This window comes from Cervus canadensis, chromosome 12, assembly GCF_019320065.1.
Source record: "Cervus canadensis isolate Bull #8, Minnesota chromosome 12, ASM1932006v1, whole genome shotgun sequence".
Taxonomy (NCBI): Eukaryota; Metazoa; Chordata; class Mammalia; order Artiodactyla; family Cervidae; genus Cervus; species Cervus canadensis.
The window spans coordinates 57,328,634-57,346,845 of record NC_057397.1 but is presented as its reverse complement, the minus strand read 5'-3'; the positions used below and the strand labels follow the sequence as shown (position 1 = coordinate 57,346,845).

The window sequence follows — 18,212 nt, the reverse complement described above, 5'->3', positions numbered from 1 at the left end:
GGAGATCAGTGGAGAAATAACTCCAGAAAGAATGAAGGGATGGAGCCAAAGCAAAAACAATACCCAGCTGTGGATGTGACTGGTGCTAGAAGCACGGTCCGATGCTGTAAACAGCAATATTGCATAGGAACCTGGAATGTTAGGTCTATGAATCAAGGCAAATGGGAAGTGGTCATATAGAAGATGGCAAGAGTGAATGTCGACATTCTAGGACTCAGCGAACTGAAATGGACTGGAATGGATGAATTTAACTCAGATGACAATTATATCTACTACTGTGGGCAGGAATCCATTAAAAGAAATGGAGTAGCCATCATGGTCAACAAAAGAGTCCGAAATGCAGTACTTGGATGCAATCTCAAAAATGACAGAATGATCTCTGTTCGTTTCCAAGGCAAACCATTCAATATCATGGTAATCTAAGCCTATGCCCCAACCAGTAACGCTGAAGAAGCCGAAGTTGAACGGTTCTATGAAGACCTACAAGACCTTTTAGAACTAACACCCAAAAAAGATGTCCTTTTCATTATAGGGAACTGGAATGCAAAAGTAGGAAGTCAAGAAACACCTGGAGTAACAGGCAAATTTGGTCTTGGAGTACGGAATGAAGCAGGGCAAAGGCTGGTAGACTTTTGCCAAGAGTGGCACTGCTCATAGCAAACACCCTCTTCCTACAACACAAGAGAAGACGCTACACATGGACATCACCAGATGGTCAACACTGAAATCAGATTGATTATATTCTTTGCAGCCAAAGATGGAGAAGCTCTATACAGTCAGCAAAAACAAGACCGGGAGCTGACTGTGGCTCAGATCATGAACTCCTTATTGCCAAATTCAGACTTAAATTGAAGAAAGTAGGGAAAACCACTAGACCATTCAGGTATGATCTAAATCAAATCCCTTATGATTATACAGTGGAAGTGAGAAATAGATTTAAGGGACTAGATCTGATAGAGTGCCTAATGAACTATGGACGGAGGTTTGTGACATTTTACAGGAGGCAGGGATCAGACCATCCCCATGGAAAAGAAATGCAAAAAGGCAAAATGGTTGTCTGAGTAGGTCTTACAAATAGCTGTGAAAAGAAGAGAAGCGAAAAGCAAAGGAGAAAAGGAAAGATATTCCCATTTGAATGCAGAGTTCCAAAGAATAGCCAGGAGAGATAAGAAAGCCTTCCTCAGCGATCAATGCAAAGAAATAGAGGAAAACAATAGAACGGGAAAGACTAGAGATCTTTTCAAGAAAATTAGAGATACCAAGGGAACATGTCATGCAAAGATGGGTTTGATAAAGGAAAGAAATGGTATGGACCTAACAGAAGCAGAAGATATTAAGAAGAGGTGGCAAGAATACACAGAAGAACTATACAAAAAAGATTTTCATGACCCAGATAATCACTATGATGTGACCACTCACCTAGAGCCAGACATCCTGGAATGTGAAGTCAAGTGGGCCTTAGGAAGCATCACTACAAACAAACCTAGTGGAGGTGATGGAATTCCAGTTGAGCTATTTCAAATCCTGAAAGATGGTCCTGTGAAAGTGCTGCACTCAATATGCCAGCAAATTTGGAAAACTCAGCAGTGGCCACAGGACTGGAAAAGGTCAGTTTTCACTCCAGCCCCAAAGAAAGGCGATCCCAAAGAATGCTCAAACTACCGCACAGTTGCACTCATCTCACACGCTAGTAAAGTTATGCTCAAAATTCTCCAAGCCACGCTTCAGAAATACATGAACCATGAACTTCCAGATGTTCAAGCTGGTTTTAGAAAAGGCAGAGGAACCAGAGATCAAATTGCCAACATCCGCTGGATCATCGAAAAGGCAAGAGAGTTCCAGAAAAACATCTATTTCTGCTTTATTGACTATGCCAAAGCCTTTGACTGTGTGGATCACAATAAACTGTGGAAAATTCTGAAAGAAATGGGCATACCAGACCACCTGGCCCACCTCTTGAGAAACCTATATGCAGGTCAGGAAGCAACAGTTAGAACTGGACATGGAACCACAGGCTGGTTCCAAATAGGAAAAGGAGTATGTCAAGGCTGTATATTGTCACCCTACTTATTTAACTTATATGCAGAGTACATCATGAGAAGTGCTGGGCTGGAAGAAGCACAAGCTGGAATCAAGATTACCGGGAGAAATATCAGTCACCTCAGATATGCAGATGATACCACCCTTATGGCAGAAAGTGAAGAGGAACTAAAAAGCCTCTTGATGAAAGTGAAAGAGGAGAGTGAAAAAGTTGGCTTAAAACTCAACATTCAGAAAACTAAGATCATGGCATCTGGTCCCATCACTTCATGGGAAATAGATGGGGAAACAATAGAAACAGTGTCAGACTTTATTTTTTGGGGCTCCAAAATCACTATAGATGGTGACTGCAGCCATGAAATTAAAAGACGCTTACTCCTTGGAAGGAAAGTTATGACCAACCTAGATAGCATATAACAAAGCAGAGACATAACTTTGCCAACAAAGGTCTGTCTAGTCAAGGCTGTGGTTTTTCCAGTGGTCATGTATGGATGTAAGAGTTGGACAGTGAAGAAAGCTGAGCGCTGAAGAATTGATGCTTTTGAAGTGTGGTGTTGGAGAAGACTCTTGAGAATCCCTTGGACTGCAAGGAGATCCAATCAGTCCATCCTAAAGGAGATCAGTCCTGGGTGTTCATTGGAAGGACTGATGCTGAAGCTGAAGCTCCAGTACTTTGGCCACCTCATGTGAAGATTTGACTCACTGGAAAAGACCCTGATGCTGGGAGAGATTGGGAGCAGGAAGAGAAGGGGAAGACAGAGGATGAGATGGCTGGATGGCATCACCGACTCAATGGACATGAGTTTGAGTAAACTCCGGGAGTTGGTGATGGACAGGGAGGCCTGGCGTGCTTTGATTCATGGGGTCGCAAAGAGTCGGACACGACTGAGCGACTGAGCTGAACTGATAAATGTCAAATGAGCAAGTGTGTATATATAAGAAAATAAATTGCTCATTAGCTTAACCGCACGGAAGTAAAGATTTGAGCATAACAATCAGACATATTGTACAAAGAATTTCTGTAGTTTAAGTGAATAGTATATTGGTTGCAAATACCATGCATAGAATTTGCATATGTACAAATACTCAAAGTAATAGTGTATGTAGCCAATAAGTTGATTTCCATTTTAAAGGTTTCCAGTAGGGCACTGTGTTAAAAAGAAAATGAGAGTTAAAGATTCTTTAGTCTGGTTTTATTTAGAATTTGTGAAAGACTGTTCTTAATTATCTATCATGGAAAATTTTCATATTTATTATAATACTCTGTTATTAAAGCAAAGTTACATAATATGCCTTATACATTTCAATGGTAGTTTTGAAGCTTACAACATTTTTAATATATGACAAATTTATGGGAAAACTTCACTTGTTTCCTGCAAATTTTAAATGTATACATTTTAGGGCAAAAGTTCAAATGAAGCTTTATGTAAGTTCATATATTCTTGTTTTCTTGATAGTGACAAAAACAAGAGAAGAACTAAAACAGTGAAGAAAACTTTGGAACCCAAATGGAACCAAACATTTATTTATTCTCCAGTCCACCGAAGAGAATTTCGGGAACGAATGCTGGAGATTACCCTTTGGGATCAAGCTCGAGTACGAGAGGAAGAAAGTGAATTCTTAGGAGAGGTATCTGGAACTATTTTAAAGCTTAGACTATTCATGTTATCCCAAATACTTTTGTTTATATGACTATCAGTAATATATTTTGGATACCTGAGAAAGTAAACATAATTTAACAGAATGAATTTAGCTGCTGTTTTAAGAAAATAACTTATTGATGCTTTTACAGTATGTGTGTATCCTTTTAGTTTACTAAACCAATTGTACCACTAGTAATTCAATCGTTTATCCATGGATCATTTTTTCAGCCCTGTACTGTATCTGTAATGTGCTATGGACTGAGGTTTCAAAGGTAGACAAGGTATATTCCTCTCTTAAAGAATTTATAATTCACTGAAATACATATAAGTGAATGAACAGTTATAACATAGCATGACAGATGTTCTATGGGAAAGTGCAGTAGGAATACAAAATTGCTTTGCAGGGAAGCAGAAATAAGTGGTCCAGGGAAGGGAGTAAAGTTCCTGCAGAGGGAATACGAGATACTAGAGTTACGGGGGTCTTGGACAACTGCATTGAAATTTGAAAGGAACCTGGTAAGAAATGAGACTTGAAAGTTAAACTTACGTCTGATTGTATCCGTTCACATGTCATATTAAGAGCCTAGATTTTATCCTGTAGATAATGGGAACAAATGACAGGTTGGAAAGAGCATGACTTGATTTCATTTATACTTGAGGAAATATTTCTATCTGAAAGGTAGAGGGAACAGATGAGAGACAGTTCTCCCACCATTAACATGCTAAGATAACTGCTTTCAGCTTTTTTCAGCGTGGTTGATTTTCCTGAATGAATTAAATGGTAATATCATGGGTAAAACAACAATCCATAGAAATATTGAACTGAATGTTCTTAGCTAAGGAATTGAAGAGTTGGAAAGAAGGGGAACGTAATTGCTAAAATCAGAGCCTAGCTTCTGCTGCCTGATCATGCGTTCCTGACACTGCCACTTCCTGACTTTGGTACTTGAGCAAGATATTTAATATATTTGCGCTTTAATTTCCTCTTTAGTAGAGTGAGATGGGCTAGAGTGAGGATTAAATGTGTGTGTGTATATATGTGTAACCATTTAAAACACCCTGTAATTTTGAAAATGACTAGGGACAATTTAGGAAGAATGAAGAGTACCTTAGTTGTTTTACTTTTTTACCTCCCATAGCTATGTAGTGATTTATCACTATTTAACAGTTCTCATATCCTTAAACACAGACCTTGTCATATTTGCATGACTTTGAAAGATAACAAAAAGAATCATTTATTCCTATGGACTGATTTCCTTTTCAAATTTATTATATATTCATGTTATAATATGTGATGATGTGATGTGTTTGTGTGCTCAGTTGTGTCCGACTCTTTGCAACTCCATGGACTGTAGCCTGCCAGGCTCCTCTGTCCATGGAATTTTCCAGGCAAGAATTCTGGAGTGGGTGCCATTTCCTATTCCAAGGGAATCTTCCCAACCAAGGGATTGAACCCATGTCTCATGCATCTCCTGCATTGCAGACAGATTCTTTACTGCTGAGCCACTTAAAAATCCATTCTTTGTTTCTTTCCTGTTTTGAATCCTTAGTATCATGATACATTAAACCGAGTTTTAAGTAAGACAGTCTTTGATTTATATTGCATCCTCTTTCACTTACCAGCAATGGAGGCTTAAACAAGTTTTTTTCATCTTTTTAAACCTTGGTATGCTTATCTATAAAAAGTTGACTAATAAGACCAACCTAGTAGTTTTTACCCAAGAATTAAGATAATATATGACAAGGTTCTTAACACACAGTAAGCATTTCTCATTTGTTTTTATATCCCCATTTCAGAATTTGTAAAGGTTAAGCTGATGAATGTAAGTGAAATGCTTTTTAAACCATAAAACAGTATACATATATTAGTTTTAATTACCGACATTTAGTAACAGGTTCCCTTTCAGTTCAGTTCATTGGTTCAATCGTGTCCTACTCTTTGCAACCCCATGGACTGCAGCATGTCAGGCCTCCCTGTCCATCACCAACTCCCGGAGTTTACCCAAACTCATGTCCATTGAGTTGGTGATGCCATCCAAACATCTCATCAGTGTCATATTTAGCAGCCCCTAGTAGAGGATCTGCTACAGCCTCCAGTAGTTCAAAGATCTACAAAATAAATGTCTTAGGTATATAAAGTTATTAAATCAGTAAGAAGTTATAAATATTTATCTATTTAACTAGTGGCAAGCATATGGGCAATTCTGCTGCATAACCTTGCTTTTGACCTGACAACATTACTATTATAATGAAACAATTTAAGAGAATTTCTATATTATTGTCATATGACAATTCTTTGTCTCTTGGCTTTGTAGATTTTAATTGAATTAGAAACAGCATTATTAGATGACGAGCCACATTGGTACAAACTTCAGACTCATGATGTTTCCTCATTGCCACTTCCCCATCCTTCGCCATATATGCCACGACGACAACTCCATGGAGAGAGCCCAACACGGAGGTTGCAAAGTAAGTTTTCAGTAAAATTTTTCATAAATTTATTGAAATATCTTGAATGATATATGTGGCACAGAATTTAAGGATACCATTATGGGTATTAACAGGTATCTATTAGTATTTTCATAGCTATTCTTAAAGCTTTTAAATTTATACATACCTGAATGCATATCGTGTTCACTTATCACAGTATGATATACTGTGCTTCACTGTGTTAAAACTTCACAATGTTTTAACTTTACCTCTTAGAATCTAAATCATAGGAATGAAATAGTTAATGTAGTAGAATTTGGTCATGGAGCTGTAGATATCTGAAATTATGATTTCTTCCTTCATTAAGCCAAATATTTTATGAATATATAGGATAAAAGTATAGCATAGTGGTTGAAATCATGTCTATGAACATTACTCATAAAGTTTAAGTTTTAATTCTCTCATTTAACAATTGTATGACTTGAGGTAGGTCATCTCTGTCTGTTTCACTTTCTTCATTTAGAAAATGGAAATAATATGTCACAGGATGGTTCTAAAAGTTAATGTCAGAAGTATAAACTGATACTATTGTTGTTATCAGTGTTTGCACTTTATGCTGAATTATGCACAGTCCAAACTATAAAATGGGTTATTCAGAGAATCTTAAAGGAAACTCACAAATATTTTCCACATTGAAAATGGAAAATGGCATTGTTGGTTTGTTGATCTTGCAGCTCAAGTTTGTTTTTTTCTGATGAATCTTTGTGATAGGTATTTTTGTGATAGGTATCTTTGCTCTGGATGGTATTCATGGAGCCATCATGTTTCAGGTTTAGCAGCTTTTTTGTCAAATAATGGAGAACTGATTGAGATTAACTAAATTTCAGAAGTACAAATTTATAAGCATAAATGCTGTGTCATCATGACATCAATCATGGTAAAGATACTTGACCATATAACAAATAACTCTTATATAAATGGATCACAGCCTTTCTGACGAATAGAGGGCTAAATTACACATCAGAAGGTTGTTGAATAGAGAATTAGAGCAAAGCATTGACTTTGTGGAATAATTAGTCATAGGAAAGCATAGAGACTTGTATTAATTTCTTTTTAAAATAATCTAATTACTGGAATTTTATTTCCATTAGATACAACCTCTTACCCTTGGAGGGGATTAATTTAACACTAATTTTATAGCACTCACTTTTTTCTGCTCCCCCGAGTGAACACCCACACACCTTCATCTGCAGTTGCCATCACAACACTGTTTGTTGTAACTACATTATCATGAAATTTATGTTGACTGAATTTAGAGTGTCTGCTCTTTCTGACCCTGTAAACTACTCAGTACATTGTCTCTAAATCACAGTGTAGGACGGTGAGTTACTATATGAAGGTTGCTAGTATAATTCATTTTCTACTAATTCCTGTAGATTAGGTTTATAGGCTATTAACGCTGGCTACTATTGCCCTTTCTTGCAGCACTGGCCTCTTGTCTATTTACTCTAGTTGTTATTGCAATAAAGAGTAGGTTTGATGACTCTTAGTATCTGAAACTCTTAAATCTACAAATAATTTTCATTTTTTCCCTCCCTGGCTAAGAATAGTGTATGTGAGGTATGATGAGAATAGAGGACTTTCTAGTTATCTATATAAATCATGGATATTCTTGAAATTAATTTAATCAATTTTGCAGATATTAATATTTTCCATCCTTACAATGGCTCCTCTGTTAAGTAATCATTAATAATATTAAATAAACCTCTGGGTGAAATAATAACTTCATGTTGTACTGTATGAATCTTGCCACTATCAATTAACTTCTAATAAAGTTAATTTTCAATACTTGAATGTATGACTGAATTTGGTGTTTTACATTAAAATTTTATTATAATTTATTAGCAATGTTTAGGCATAAAGATAGGTAAAGGATGTGATAAAGGAAGATTAGGGGATAACACTCAGCGGTAGTCAGAAAGTTAAAGTTATTACCATTGGCTAAGTGTATGTTGCTCATCAATGACAGGCTCAGTTAGGGTATTAGTAAGTAAGTATATTAATTTTTTTAAGGTTTTACTGATGAAAAGAACCTCCTTTAGGTTTTTTTCTCCATGGAAAGGTTTATATGGAATTTATTTACAAGTATGTTTAAATTGTCAAAGATCATATCATTAACTTATTTGAGGGAACATACATGTTTGAATGGGCTTCCCAGGTGGCTCAGCGGATAAAGACTCTGCCTGTAATGCAGGAGACACAGGAGATATAGGTTCGATTCTTGGGTTGGGAAGATGCTGTGGAGGAGGCATGGCAACTCGCTCCCGCATTCTTGCCTGGAGAATCATGGGCAGAGGAGCCTGCAGGCTACAGTCCATAGGGTCACATGGACTCCGACACAGCTGAAGTGACTGAGCATGCATGCACACGTGTATGAACAATTAGCCATCAAAAATGTATAATAAGCCCTTATTTATTCCCTACATCCACATAGTAAAAGTTTTGGTAATTCAATCTCTGAAGCTTATGAATAGCATTCTGAAGCTATGAATTTATTAAATGTACCTGGACATTTTTTGTTATTTAAAGTGAATAAATGGTAATGTTGGGATTCTGTTCTTTCCTCTGATGATTTTCTATTTTAAATTTGTAGATTCAGATTATTCAATGCAGTATTTAATTAAGAAGATATTAGTAATTTATCATTTAATAATATATTTAAAAATATCTAAAAGCTCTTCTAAAAATAATTGTTTCATGCATTTGTAGTTAGTTTAAATATTCTGAAAAAGTATTTTTGAGATGCAATCCAGACAACTTTGATTGTAAGCTTTAAGTGATTTCACAAATGATTGGTGAAAGTATTTGAAGTAGATGACATTTTATAGCAGTATCCCTGCATGTTGCAAAATAAGAATGCTGTGTTTTAGAAAATTTATAGCAATAGTTACGTGCTCATTGTTCAAAAGTCTAATGAAATTAGGCCGTGAGGAGTCAAAACTTTAATGATGAGGAATTAACATTTCTTACAACGCTTTTTCTTCAGCCTACTGTTGCCCACTCCCTTCACAGACATTGTTGTTTTGATAACACCAAAGAATGGGGAAAAGAGCAGTACATATTTCAAAGAGTGATTAATTAAGCATCTTTAAAAATGTGTCAGCAGGACGGAAGCTATGAGTTCAAATAATTAAAATGCATCAATAGAGAAATGAGGTTGGCAAAATAGCTCACATATTCACATCATTTTATTTTTGATTCGTTGATGAGAAACTATTCATAACTTTCTTGAAACATAAAGAGATTGTTTTGGAAAATATACTTTGATATTTTATTGTTATATTCTTTACTCTTATTTATTTAAAGTTGTATAATGTCTTAAGGCAAAAATCTTCCTTTACATATTTATTTCTTGAGATATCTTATTAACATCTTAGTCTTATCACAATTTGAACCATAAAGATCCAATCAGAGTTTTCTTTAATTTGATACTTCATTCTTATTTTTCTCTCATAATAACCAGATTCTTCTCTTTGATATCTCAAATGTTAAACCTCTTTCACTCTTTAAAAAAGAAAACATTGTGTCTACTATACTTTTATTCACCTTCATGACCACAAGTCTTCATGGAAAAGTGAATGCAAACAAATCTTAGAGCTAGAACTGAAATGATACTGTTGAAAGGTATAAGATAAAAGAGATATGACTTTATAATTAAAGTTTTTCAGGATTTCAACTATTTTGGGGGCATTGGGGTGAATATTTCTTTCAGTTCTCTACCCAATTGCCTCCCTGCTTTCCTTTTTGGATGAGAATTACATATATAGAGACCTTTGACATTTTTTCACAGGTTACTGAGTCTATGTTGTTGTTTTATAATTTTTTTCCTCTCTTCCTCAGTTTTAATTATTTTTATTTGTCTTCAAGTTGACTGATATTTTGTTCTACAGTGTTCAATTTTCCAGGAAAAAAATTCTGTGAATTATCTTATTAAATACATTATATTTTTCATTTTAAGTTTTATATTTGATCTTCTTAGAAGTTACTATATCTTTCCTGTTCCCCTTGTTTTATTATGTGTGTGTATATATATACAAACAGATGTGTGTAGGTAGATGTGTGCATGCTTAGTCTCTAAGTCATATCAGACTCTTCGCAGCCCCTTGGACTGTAGTCCACCAGGCTCCTCTGTCCATGGGATTTCCCAGGCAAGGATACTGAGCAGGTTGCTCTTTCCTTCTCTAGGGGATCTTCCCCACCCAGAGATGGAACCTGCATCTCCTGCATTGGCAGGCGGATTCTTTACCACTGAGCCACCTGTGAAGCCCATGTATAGGTGTATGTAGATATATTAAAAGAATTTATAGGATTATTTTATATATACACATATGTGGATATAAATATACATGTGATATATATATATAATATAATTTATATCTATATGTATAATACTATAAATTCTTTAATATAGCTATAGTATTTATTTTAAAGTATACTAATTCCAACATCTTAGTCTTCTGTTGGCTTATTAATATTTTTCTTTCTTTCTTTGCCTAGGGATCACACTCTGTATTGTTTTATGTATCTACTAATGTTTTGTGTACTGGACATTGTGTTTAATATATTTTAGAGACTGAATTTTGAAGAATATTGTGTTTTATTTTAGCAGACAGTGAAATTACTGAAGGATCGCTTAAAATCTGTGGAAGATGTGTCTCATTTTTATTTTTGTTCTATTTTGATCCTTTGCATAGTTCTAAGTCTAATTCGTGGTTCTCATGTCTCAGTTTTGAACTCTACACAGAGTTCAAGATTTTGGACAGAACCTATAATTAATAGGATTTAAACTCCAAACTCTGTATCCTATACATCAGGAAGGTGCTGAAATCTTGCAGACCATTTAGCCTTTCAACTGTGGCTTTCTGCTGGGTTTCTTTTTGTTTTTCTCTCTGCAGTTTATAATTTTAGGCAAGAATTTTGGGGACCATTAAGTGTAAGTTTTTGGTCTCCTCCTTCTCTGGCTCCCTCCATTCCAGGATTTCTGTACAATTATAGCTGCTCTCACAATTCTGAATTCTGATCTCTGGCTTCTCAGCCTTGTAACTGAGGTTTTTTGCTGAGCTGTAATTGTTCTGCAGTGAACCATATGGGGAAGGCCATTAAGAGAAAACTAGTTAAATAGGTCCTTTTTTTTGCTTCCCTGTAGCTCAGCTGATAAAGAATCCTCCTGCAATGCAGAAGACCCCAGTTCGATCCCGGGTTGGGAAGATCCCCTGGAGAAGGGATAGGCTACCCACTCAAGTATTCTGGCCTGTAGAATTCCATGGACTATATATAATATAATGGGGTCACAAAGAGTCAGACACGACTGAGTGACTTTTACTTTTTTTCTTTTATTTCAAGGGTCATATTGCCAATTTCTGCCTGAGTTTGTTCTCTGGTATCTTTAAACAGTTTTATAGTAAAATATTTTTCCAGAATTTAGAATTATTACTGACCGGAGAGTTAGTTTGATATAAGCTACCCTATTATTCTCAGAGGCAGAACTCTACATTTTTATTTTTAATTTGAGGATAATTGCTTTAAAATGTTGTGTTAGTTTCTGCCATACATAGACATGAATCAGCGATAGGAATACACATGTCCCTTCCTTCTTGAACCTCCCTCTCACCTCCCACCCCATCCCACTCTTCTAGGTTGTCACAGAGCTCCGGGCTAAGCTCCCTGCATTGTATAGCAACTTCCCATTAGCCATCTATTTTACACATGGTGATGTGTGTATTTCAGTGCTACTCTCTCAATTCATCCACCCTCCCCTTCCTCTGCTGTGTCCATAAGTCTAGAGCTCTACACCTTTATGTAGACGTTTTACTGGCATATAGAATCCATGTAGAAATATGTGTAAATTATAAATATACTCATGGATCAATTTTGAGTAAGAAACCACAACATGTAACTAGCACCCACATCAAGAAATAAAACATCATCTGCATCTTTCCAGCCTCTCTCCTGCTCTCTTCCAGTAATTATTCCCACTGTCAAGATAACATATGATAGAATACTTTCACTTATTTTTAATTTCATATAAATGGAATACTCACATATATATGAATTTTGTAGAAATGAGATTACACAATATATTTATATATTGCATCACATATATAATATGTGACTTTTTCCCTTACCACTATGTTGTATGACTCGTAAATATTGTTGCATATAATTGAAGTTGTTTATCATTTTCATTGCCATATACAATTTATTTCTATAAATATACACCAATGTATCTTATTTTTAGATTGGTTATGAAAGCTATTTGTCTAAGTGAATTCTTATGCTTTGGTCAGAGGTAATAACTATACAAAGGAATTGCTTATCTTGGCTCTAAAGTGTGATTTAAACTATTTACAAATTTTGATATACTGTTGTTTATTAGCAGCTTTCTAAGAAGATTATAATGTGAGGGTATTTATTTAAAATCACTAGTTTGGGGAATTAAATAGTTTATTTAATTAAAAAAGCCTGCAGTTGATTGACAGTTTGCTTTCAGATTTTGACTATTTCTGAGCATGCTTACTGTACATGCCTTTTGGTAATCATATGTGTTTATTTTTGCTATGGACATACCTAGTAATAGAGTAGGTAGGTAATAGACTATACATATATTCAATTGCTGTAGATATTGTGTTACATTTTACCCAAACTATCCAAATGTATACTTCTTACAACAGTGAATGAGGGTTTGAGTTTCCCTGTATGCTTACTTTATATTTGGTATTTTTAGTTCTTTTCATTCACTCATTCAGGTGGGTGTGTAGTATTACCTCACTGTGGCTTTAATTTACATTTCTCTAATAGACGTTTCTTAGGTTAATTGACTATTTAGATATCCTCTTTTATGGAAAACCTAGTCAAATTTCTTGCCCATTTTTCTTTGGGATTATTTATATTTCTTGATATTTTCATAAGATTTTTAGGCTACTTTTGGAGCTTCTGGAAGTTCTATTTAATTCCTCGTTGGATGAAAAGTTTTAATCATGAATGGATTTGAATTATATGTTTTTTCTGTGTATGTGAATAAAACTATATGATATATAATTTTATTCTACCAGTTGGTAAATTGTATTGATTTTAAATGTTCAAGTTATCCTACATTCCTTTAATAAACCCAGGTATCTCATGATGCGTTATCATTTTATCTGTCTCTGGATTCAGCTTGTTAATATGTGTAGAATTTTTGCATCTGTATTCCTGAGAGAGAGAAAGGAGAAGAGTTTGCTTTCTGTCTTTTTTGTAACATCTTATTTGCTTTTGTTATCCATATTCCGCTGCTGGGTTCATACAAAACATTAGGAAATTTTACTTCTTTTTTTGTTTGATGTCTTTTATTTTCCTTTTTTGTAATATCATTGTCGCGCTTTTATTTCAGTGCTTCTCTGGCTTCATAAATTGTTCCTCATTTTCTGTTGTTTGAAAGAATATGATTATTATTGGTATTTTTTTTCCTGTACATGTTTAGAAGTATTCACCATTTATGTTACGAGGGTTGGCAATTTCTTTGTAGGTGCTGAGTTACATTTTCAGTTTCTGTACTAGATTTAAAACTATTCAAAATTTTATGTTTTTTTGTGTCGGGTTTGTTAGGTTGGACTCTTCTTGGAATTTGAATATTTCTCCAATTTTGAAAAAAAAATGTGCACTAAATTTGTTCATAGTAGCATCTTATTGTCTATTTAATGTCTATTGAATGTGTTGTCCTGTCCTCTTTTCCCTTATATTGGTAATTTGTTCCTTTTTCTTTTATTGTTCTTGGTCAGATTTGCTGATGCACTATCAATTCTACTAGTCTTTCAAACAGCAAACTTTTTATTTGTTTACTTTTTAGGCTATATATTTCTTTTCTTTTCCATTGATTTTTTTCCCTATTATTTGTGTCTTTTCCTTTAAGTTTCATTTGTTTCTCGTCATCTCTTCAGAAGAATACATAGATAATTTTTAACATGGTGTGATAATATATTATTGTACTTTCATTTACCTGTGGATTTTTTAAGAATATATTGTTAAATTTTCAAACTTTAGGGATTTTCTAGGATTTTGTAAAACATTGAAATTGGGCAAATAACCCTCTTGAAAGAGTATTCACTTTGAATAATTTCAGTTTTTAAAATTAACTGTTTGCTTTATGGTGTAGTATATAATCAATTTTGGTAATTGTTCTTTAAAAGAATGTTTATCTTGTCGTAGTTTGTACGTGTTCAACATATGTTGTGTATTGGGTTTATTAACTTCATTTTTCAAATATTCTGGGGTTTTTTTTTCTTGATTTTTCATCTGATTATTTCATCAGTTATTGAGAGAGGTATATTAAAATATCTACCCATGATTTGTCACTATTTGTTATATATATTTTCAGGATATGTTATTAGGTGCATACAAAACTAGAATTGTTATATTTTTTCCTAATAGACTGATAATTGTATCATTACATAATGCCTCTCTTAAGAATACTTCTTCCTTAAGACATGCTTTGTTCGATGTTACTCTTGCTGCAGCTGGTTTTTTTTTTTTTGGTGCGGTATGTGTTTCTCAATCCTTTTATTTTCAGTTCTCTGTGTACTTGTGTTTAAGATTTGTCTATTGAAAACATTGTAAACTTTATTTTCTAAAATCCATCTGGAAAAGTTTATCTTTTATTGGGATAATTTATAAATTAACATGTAATTTTTTATAAAATTTGCTTAATATTTTATACATCATTTAATTTTGATTTGTCTTTTTTTCCCTTCTTACTTTTTTTCAAGATCCACGTTATTTTAATGACATCAACAAATAGTCACCTGTTATGCTTATGGTGCTTGACATTGTGATTGATCCAAAGATACATAATACATAAGTAGCAAGCAAAACCATTATTTACAAACTTGTCTGTGCACTTTTTAAAAAAATTTTATTTAATCTGACTCTTAGGTTCCCATTTTTGTAGTCAAATAGCAGATTCCTTCTTCTTACCTACTCTCAACTCTCAACCGAGGTTCTAGAAAACCCTAAAAATGGACAACATTCAGGAAAAACCCACTAATTTTTATTCCTGTGAGCTTCACTGGTATGTCCCAGTGTGCATTGGTTTCTGAAACCAGGTCTACACATAGAGATTGTTACTAATGCTGGTTGCTGTGGTGCTTAGCATCCAACTTCTGAGATACTTTGTGTAGCTGCTATCCTGGAACCCTAAAATATCACTGGACTCTGGAGAAGTCCTAGAGCATGGGTTCCTATTATTTACAAGGCTCTTTAACCGTTGTCTCCTTACAGATCCTGCCAAATCTTGTCCTTTAGCAGGGTTTGCCTTCTTTTTAGCCATCTACATTCCTCTTTCTTTTCTGTCTTTTAGCATAATCTCATTAGTAAGCCTGTAGTATCTCCATCTCTCATAGCTTTCCGTCCTGAAAGATATATGTCCCTAATTCAAAGAAACACAAAAGTCTATAATAAAACATAATTTCTATCCCTGTATGTGGTCATGCAACACTTAATTTCTAACTTTGTATAATTTTTAAAATCATATGTAAGAAGGAGGGTTGTAAAATTAAAATTGTAAGCTTTTGTGGAGTGCTGTAGTAATTTAGAAATATGAGAGAATAGTGCAAGTTGTGATGAGCATTTCAGCTAGATCTGAAAAGAATAAGTAGAATTTTAATAAATGGAGGTGAGAGAAGTGAACTGTAAGTTTGGGAAGGTAGACACATAAAGAAATTTATTATGATGAGACTCATTGCAGAAAGCATTGTGTGCCAGGCTAAGGATTAGGATATTTTAATTTTTAAATAGAACCTGAGGGTATAAGAATTAAAGGAATAGCATCTTAACGTGATTTATTACTTCTTCTGATGTGCTACAACAAGGGGAAAATGTGCTTTGAGGGGAGGGAATTATCTTCATTGTATCGTATAAACAAATGTCTATCTTGCTTATAAATGTAGACGTGCATTTTGGAATTGGAGGAAGTTAAACATAGTAAATATTAGAGAAAGCAGTAAATTGCAATGAAAAAATTAGGGGGATATGGCTTTCCTCTATTTGTCTACTTATTATGAAAATATCTGCAATAAAAATGTAAGCTTTAATTAGTATCTTGCAATATTTTTACATCTAATCTGTTTTCCTTATTTGAAAACTTTTTTTATAAGTTGTGATTCTTAAAATAATGAACATAAATTTTAATTTTAAAAAGACAGAGGAGCTATATCCTTGACAGAAAACATTCATATTCACTCTCTGAAATCATTTAAAATAAGAAGTATTTTACAATATTTGTGAAGAAAGAGCTGGAGTTTAAAAACATTAGTGTCTTTTGTTCTGTATTGATTATAGTAATGCCCTTTATGCAGTTTTAAGAAATAGTATAATCCTTTGATTATTTGTCTTAAACTTGTTAAAATGTTTCATTCTAAATACTGACAGTGAAAACTTACATTGAATACTTCCAAACTCTTTCTATGAGGCCACTATCACCCTGATACCCAAACCAGACAAAGGCAACACAAAACAAGAAAACTACAGGCCAGCATCACTGATGAGTGTAGATGCCAAAATCCTCAACAGAGTTTTAGCAAACAGAATTCAGCAGCACGTCAAGAAGTTCATACACCATGATCAAGTTGGGTTTATTCCAGGGATGCAAGGATTCTACAATATATGCAAATCAATCAATGTGATACACCATATTAACAAATTGAAAGATAAAAACCATATGATGATCTCAATAGATGCAGAAAAAGCCTTTGACAAAATTCAGCACCCATTTTTGATTAAAACTCTTCAAAAAATGGGCATAGAAGGAACCTACTTCAACATAGTAAAGGCCCTATGTGATAAGTCTACAGCAAACATTATTCTCAATGGTGAAAAACTGAAAGCATTCCCCCTAAGATCAGGAACAAGACAAGGGTGTCCACTTTAACCACTCTTACTCAACATAGTTCTGAAAGTCCTAGCTACAGCAATCAGAGAACAAAAAGAAATAAAAGGAATCCAGATCAGAAAAGAAGTAAACCTCTCACTGTTTGCAGATGATGTGATACTGTACACAGAAAACCATAAAGATAGTATCAGAAAATTACTAGAGCTAATCAGTAAATTTAGCAAAGTTGCAGGATACAAAATCAATATGCAGAAATCACTTGCATTTGTATATACTAAAAATGAATTAAGCCTTATACTTCTTGGAAATTGGACTGATTATTTCATTGTTCCTTTCTTCCCAAGGGCATATTTATTAGACCAATAGTAATAAAAAGAGAAAATCACATAAGACCATCTCTGAGTGGTATATAATTGAAATAATGATATAAATGACTTAACAAACTATATGAGGGGTCCTCTCAACAACAGAGTGCTTTACAGAAAATTCTCAAATACCTTTGAAATAAAGAAGGGCATAGTAAACCTGGTGGCTCAGACTGTAAAGAATCTGCCTGCAAAGCAGGTGACCTGGGTTCAATCCCTGGGTCAGGAAGATCCCCTGGAGAAGGGAATGGCAACCCACTCCAGTATTCTTGCCTGGAGAATTCCATGGTCAGAGCAGCCTGGTGGGCTACAATTCACCGGGTCGCAAAGAGTTTGACAAGACTGAGCAATTTTCACTTTCACTTTAGTAAACTTATATCAGTTAAATCTGTCATTAACCCATAATGTCCAGATCATTCAAGATGCAGGAAGAATATGAAATTGTACTTTCATAATGTTCTTGAGAAAAAAGGCATTATATATTATCAATGCACATACCCTCGGTTTTATCAAGGACGCATTGTTACATCTGGACACTGTTCCCAAGAACAAAGTTTTCTGATTCAAAGTTACCTTTGAAGAATACAGACAGCAGAATGACATGAAGAACAGAGAACATTCCAAAAATATATTTTTATTTTTTACTAAACATTCCAAAAATATTTTTTAATATATATATATATCCATTATAAATACTAGGGTTTGGATATATTAATATGATTTTGCATATGTGGGCAAATCAGTATGGTTATGAATATCATCATTCTAAATATTTAATAAACAGTAATTGATATGATACAAAGATATCTACAG

At 34.2% G+C, this 18,212-nt stretch overlaps 1 protein-coding gene across 33 annotated transcripts in view; it reads left to right on the top strand.

The window, feature by feature from the left end:
• RIMS2 (regulating synaptic membrane exocytosis 2) overlaps positions 1 to 18,212 on the top strand; it is a 586,517-nt gene that overhangs the window by 320,619 nt on the left and 247,686 nt on the right. For all 33 annotated transcript variants that reach the window (XM_043483862.1, XM_043483859.1, XM_043483855.1 and 30 more), the window contains 2 exons: positions 3,498 to 3,669; positions 5,999 to 6,152. In XM_043483862.1, the coding sequence (XP_043339797.1) occupies positions 3,498 to 3,669; positions 5,999 to 6,152 (326 nt within the window). The remainder of the gene's footprint in view (positions 1 to 3,497; positions 3,670 to 5,998; positions 6,153 to 18,212) is intronic.